At 47.2% G+C, this 6,000-nt stretch overlaps 1 protein-coding gene across 1 annotated transcript in view; it reads right to left on the minus strand.

The window, feature by feature from the left end:
• LIN28A (lin-28 homolog A) overlaps nt 1–4,575 on the minus strand; it is a 47,395-nt gene extending 42,820 nt beyond the window's left edge. The window contains exons 1-2 of the mRNA XM_083512044.1: nt 4,295–4,575; nt 2,866–3,056 (exon numbers count right to left, since the gene is read on the minus strand). Coding sequence (XP_083368170.1) covers nt 2,866–3,056; nt 4,295–4,325 — 222 coding nt within the window. The 5' untranslated portion in view covers nt 4,326–4,575. The remainder of the gene's footprint in view (nt 1–2,865; nt 3,057–4,294) is intronic.
• Between the last annotated feature and the right edge of the window lie 1,425 nt (nt 4,576–6,000).

The raw sequence follows: 6,000 nt of genomic DNA on the forward strand, positions 1-6,000 counted from the left end.
TCTAGCCTTCCATCTGAAATGGAAGTGTATTTGTGTGTGTACTTGATTTCCTTTATTTTGGAGTATCAGCTCACCAATCTCAAGCCTCTACTACAACATCAAAATGGTTTCTGCCATCAATTCCTTGGCCAGTACAAAAAGGGACAGGGAGATAAGAAAAACGATTTACACACAAAAAAGGAAAAACAAATCCTCTACTCACAATTTATCTTGCCCCCCCTCCATTACAAGGTTTGCAAAGAGGCTCCACAACGACACAAATGAAAATATTTGCCATGGAGTCCAAAAGAAAAGTAGGCTGATATAGAAGTGGCTCAAAATTTTTTATTTGTGGTGGGAGGGGGAACTAACTTTGTTAGCTAACTGAAGAACCTTGTGCAATGTCTCTGCAACTGTTGACTCCATTATGGATACTAATAGGTAGCTTCAAAAAGAACAGGAAACTATGCTGACCTATTTGAAATAAATTCAAAAACCAACAATCTGATGCTACCTTGATTAGGCCTAACCAAAGCACTACAAAATAATAAGCAAGTTTTCAAGTTCTCCAGAAGTCTATCAGCCTGCTTATTAAACAAAAGTGGGGTTAGAGGAGAGAAAGCAGGACAGAAGTTTGCATTGAGGATGCACTTACCTTGGAGTAAGTCCCAGTGAACTCAATGGGGATTACTTCTGAGTAGACATATATAAAAGCAGTTTTACAATGAAGTGTAGGGTGAAACAGGAGGCTTGGTGTAATCCTATGCATGTTTACTCAGAAGTAAATTTCACTGTGTTCAATGGGGCTTTCTCCCAGGTAAGTGCACAAAGGATCCCAACCTATATTAAAACAGGTTCTAGTAGATGCTTATGCAGATCTCAAGTTGCATTGAGATCTGGTGGGACAAAGGAACAAATGATAGCTGATCCCCATATTTAAAAGGATCAGCATCCACTAGTTACTTATATCCAGCCCTAAATGAAATGCACAGGTCTCTTGCAAGAAAGAGAACATTAAAAAAATCCTGTATACCAGGGCAAAATATAGATGTAAAACAAGCTGCTGATCCAATGTGTGGTTCCATCTCATCTAGGCAACCCAAAAAATTAAAAAGCATTATCATAAGGTTTGGCTTATAGGAGGGTCCACCTAATTTGAAAATATGTTAAACCTGCAAGCATGGATGTTGCTTGTCCCACCAAGTAATTCAGAGCCAGGCTCTCTTAGAACATGGAAGATCCATTTAGCTGCAATACCTAATTAGCCATTAATCAGTCTTTTCCACCATGAGTTTCTCTGTTCCTTAAAAGCCACCTACTCCAGTGCCATCATCACATAATGGAATAGTGAATTATATAATTTCAATATGTGGAGAAACCCATGAATTTCTTTCCCTCCCATTCATATTATAAACCTCTATCATCATTACACAACCATTTTTTAATCTCTTAAACCAAGGTGGGGGAACTTGTGGCCCTTTCCGAAGTTGATGAACTTCAGCTCACATCAGCTGCTCTAAACCACTGGATGAAACCATATTGCATCAAAGGTTAACCCCCAAAGTAAGCCCTTTGAATACCCTTGCCATCTACACCCACAAAAGTACCACACCTCATACTGGTGGTGGCATGGACAAAACAAATCCTTAAAGGACCTTCTGAAACTGCAGCTAACTATTCCCCCCAAAAGTGACTCAGGTGAGCAACAAGATGGTTTGCTAAAGGGAAATATTGGCAGCGCAGCACAGGTGTCAGGAAGAGTGTGGCAACAAAGGGGAAGGCTTACCGGTAATTTTTTTAGCAAAGCATTTTGCAATCAACTTTACAAAACCTTCTAGAGCTTTGATATCCCAATGTAAAAGAGGGCATCCTTTGAATTATAACAATATGCATTCAGGCATCATGTTATCATTCTTGTAACTGTTTAAAGCTCGTATTAAGATGCCTGGCTATCGTACTTTCAAGTCTGGTCCCATCTGGATTTTGTGCTGCAACACTGTACCCCGTGTCCCTGCATGACCTTCCCAACATTACAGTCATGGAAATCAAAGCAAAAGGCCTCCCCCACTTCCAACTGGGAGAGGGAAAGTTTTAAACATGTGGAACACTGTATCTCAGCATCTTCTACAACTGCCAATTTCCTGTCGTCATTTTGATCCGTGTTTTACCGGCGTTCTCTTTTTTTCTTTTTCTTTTAAAGCTACATTAACACCACCTCACGCCTGGTTAACACAGCAATAATCCCGGCGCGCGCTCCCTCGCCCCTTTCCCCCCTTCTCAAGGCAAATCCCCAAGCGACCCATTTTGAAAAGGAGGTGGGGGGGAATGAAATCAATCTGATATCACTTTACAGCAACCTAACTCTTGAACCCTGAGATCACGGGAAGAAAAGGAACCCAGGAACTGACCCTCCTGGCCTCGAGAAAGAGAGAGAGAGGCCTAGTGCCGCGGGTGGGTAGAAGCAGCAAGGAAGGAAGATCGGGGGGTGGGGACCAGGCAGGCGGCCTGCATTCAAATCCGGTATACAGCCAGGCACCGAACCGAGTAAAGAGCCAATGGGGGGGGGGGGATTTCCTCCTCAGTAAAGAGAACCTGAGAAACTAGCTGCCCCCTCTTTTTTAGATAGGGGGGCAGATCTCCCCGTCCATATAGCCCGGTTTGCTCCGGATCAGCTCAGCCCACGAGGCCTGCAGCAATTCCCAAACTTCGCGCGCGTGCAAACTCCACCCCGGCTGCGTCCAGCCTGGAAGGCCCACGCCAAGGCGGCGCCCTAGGCCCCAGGCCGGGGTCGCCCGGGCTCAGCCCTCCTCGGGCCCGCCCCCCCAGCCGCTCAGGACCAAGGCAGCCCCGCTTCCCTGCCGCCGCCCCCCCCCCCAAACCCCTTACCTGATGCACGAAAACATCCACGGGGCTTTCGAGGGCGATGCCTTCCTTGGTGGTCATGGAGAGGAAGCCGAAGCCCATCCGCACGTTGAACCACTTACAGATCCCGGCGCCATGCAGGAGCGGCTGGCTCTCCTCGTCCGGCCGGGGCGAGTCCCCCGTGGGCTCTTCCTCGCCCGCCTTGGCGCAGCCACCTGGAAACATACGCGCCGAGGATCATCAGCCGGAGTCCAGCCAAAGGAGGGGGGTCCCCCTCCCCGCTCCTCCCAAGGGCCAGCGGGTGCGCAACAGAGGGAGCGCGGGACCTCCGGGGGCCACCCAGGGTTGGGACGCCCGAGAGGGGGCTCACCTCCCGGCCGGCCCCCCAGCCCCCCACGGGAAACGCCATCGTCGTCCTCGGAGAGCTCCAGCCCTGCTGAGCGCGCAGAAGGCTAGGCAGGAAGCCATGCAGAGAGCAGCCTCGGCTCTGGGGTTATTTGGCCGGGGGGGGGGAGAGAAAGAGGACTAAATCGCAAGTCTTCATCCATGGAAGATCAGGAAGGGCAGGATTCAAAACATATTAGTGGGGGAGGGATACCAAGAACTCGCTCCCTCTTCCAAATTCCGTAGGGTGCCCAAAAAAGAAAACGCAGCTCCAAAACATCGAAGAAATCGGTGTATTCCAAATCTATGCCATCCCGGGATGCGGGGTGGACCCCACACTATTTTCACAGGATGGGGGGAGGGAGTAAAAGTAAACTAGTGGATGGGACAGTGTGACACCACTAGTCCATTTTCAAACTATTCTAAAGCATTCGAGGTGTATGTATGGACATTGATTATATGGAAATACAAACTATTTATACACTGGGAAGAATACTCTGGGAAGCGAAGTGTTGGTCTGTCGAAACCATTTGGAAATATATACGCTTCTTTAAGCGTATTATACTGTAGTTCCTCTTTAAAAGCAAAGCACAAAATCACAATTCGTGCAATTCAATGCATGTCTACCCTGAGGAAACCTCGCCGCGTTTAATGGGACCTGCTCCCAAGAAAACGTTGCCTAAGTTTGTAGCTGCCTAAATACACCCAAAAAGTTTCCAAAATTCCGCCCTCCCCAATTCTTATAAAGAAAAAGCACATGGTGAAGCAAGAAAGTGACTAAACCGACCGCTCGCTCAAAAGTAACATTTTTGAAAGAATATATGAAAGAATGAACGCAAATCTTTCCTTTTAAAAATGAAGAGGATTGATTGAAAACAGCTGTAAAACTATTCCTAAAATGAGAAGAGGTGAGGGAAAGCTCTTCAGAGCACACCGCTGATTTTCAAAACAGGGATGGAGGGCAGAGATAGAGAAAAAGAGGGAAAAGGAGGAAAGAGTCTTCCTTGAGCGGGGGGGGGGGGAGAGAGAGAAGGGAAGGGAAGAATTGGGTATGAAATTTTCACTTAACCTGCAAACTGCTGGTTAGAAACAGACCCCATTCTGCACCCCCGGTGGAAATGGTGGACTCTGGCTGGAGCAGCCTCCCCTCCTCTCTGCCAGCCCGTCTTTGGAGAGGGTGTCAGAGCAGCTCAGCAGCTCCCAAAAAAAAGAGAGGGGGGGAGAGAAAGGGAGGAGGGGGTGGTGGAAGATTCAAAACAAGCGGAGGGAAGGCGAGAGAAAGGTTTGCTACATCTTCACTGCAACAATAGCAGTGGGAGGGCCCAGGGCCTGCTAAAGCTTCCCAAATTTCTAAGAGACAATAGAATTCCCCTAACGCCAAACCTTGCGCGCTTTCCCCCTCCCCCCGCGGGCCTTCCCTCCCTCCCCCCTGCCTCCTCCCCCCGCCCACCTCGCCGCAATATAAGCGCTCTTCTCCCTTCCTAGGAGACAAAAAAATGTACCCTCCTGCCATCCTGCAAGCTAGGGAGTGGATCTTGCTTCGTGTCCATGCTTTTTCTTTCTTTTATGAAACTCAGTTTTCTCCTTCCACGCTTTTTAAAATCTCGTTGGTTGGAGAGATCTCAAGAACCCGGAGGGATCTCGTCCCTGGGATACCTTTCGCCATATGCAGTTTTCACACATGGCTCATTCATTCATCCATCCATTCATTCATATTCTCTCTCTCTCTCTCTCTCTCTCTCTCTCTCTCTCTCTCTCTCACTCTCACACACACACAGCTTTCCCACGTGATACACAATCACACACACCACACTAGTAATTATACATTCCAAGCGAGATTTTTTTTTCCAAAGTGGAGGCAGCAGATTGTGCGAATGTGAAACTTCATTGATGAGTAGATTACCTGTCAAGAGGAAAGAAACAAGATCTCCTATCTTGGCTTCTCTTTGCCAGCACACACACACACACACACACACACACACTATTAGCTTATATTATTGACCCTCCACACCCCATGTTCGCCTGCCTAGCAAGTTGGCCTGCGACAAGACCCGCTTGACTCGAAGTGACCTGTTTAAAAGGAGAGCTGCCCCCTCCCTCCCTCTCCCCGCTCATTCCATTTTGGCATGTTAAGCCTCTTCCCTAAACTATCCCTTTCCGCTCCCATCCGCAGCTACTCCTGGGATCTCCCTTGGCTAGCTTTGGGAATGCGAGGAGGGGGGTGAAGAGGTCGGTTTGGTTGGTTCCTTACCTTCCCCACCATCTCTAGTCAATGACTCGAGGGTGGGAGGGAGAGAGAGAGAGAGAGAAAGAGATCGGATCTCAAATTGGAATTTATGAGTCCTTTATCTTTCTCTTCCCCAGTTTGGTGAGCTCAGAAGGTTACCAATTTATCCCGGTGCAATTCTAAAAACATAAAAGTTTGCCTTTGGAGCGGGCAGCGGCAGAAGAAAAGGCAGATTATTTGGGGTACAAATACATTTTCAATTAATTGAACTTAATGCATTTTTTTTCAATTTTCTGTTTCTTTAAAGAAACATGCCGGAAAGGATGAATCCCAAGCCAAACGTGTTTGTTTTTTTAGTGTGGGGAGCCTTTGTTTGCTTTTAAAATGAGTATTAGCATGAGAAGTTCGATTCCCAGCTTATCTTTAATGAATGAAAAATAATTGTCCTAAGTTGATTCCCCCCCCCCCTCGGTTGCAAAATCGAATTCCACCACAAAAGGTGCAATTATATATATATTTTTAAAAAGCTAGAAATTCTTGTTTACATG

Source organism: Podarcis liolepis (assembly GCF_965112155.1).
Source record: "Podarcis liolepis genome assembly, chromosome: 7".
Lineage (NCBI taxonomy): Eukaryota > Metazoa > Chordata > Lepidosauria > Squamata > Lacertidae > Podarcis > Podarcis liolepis.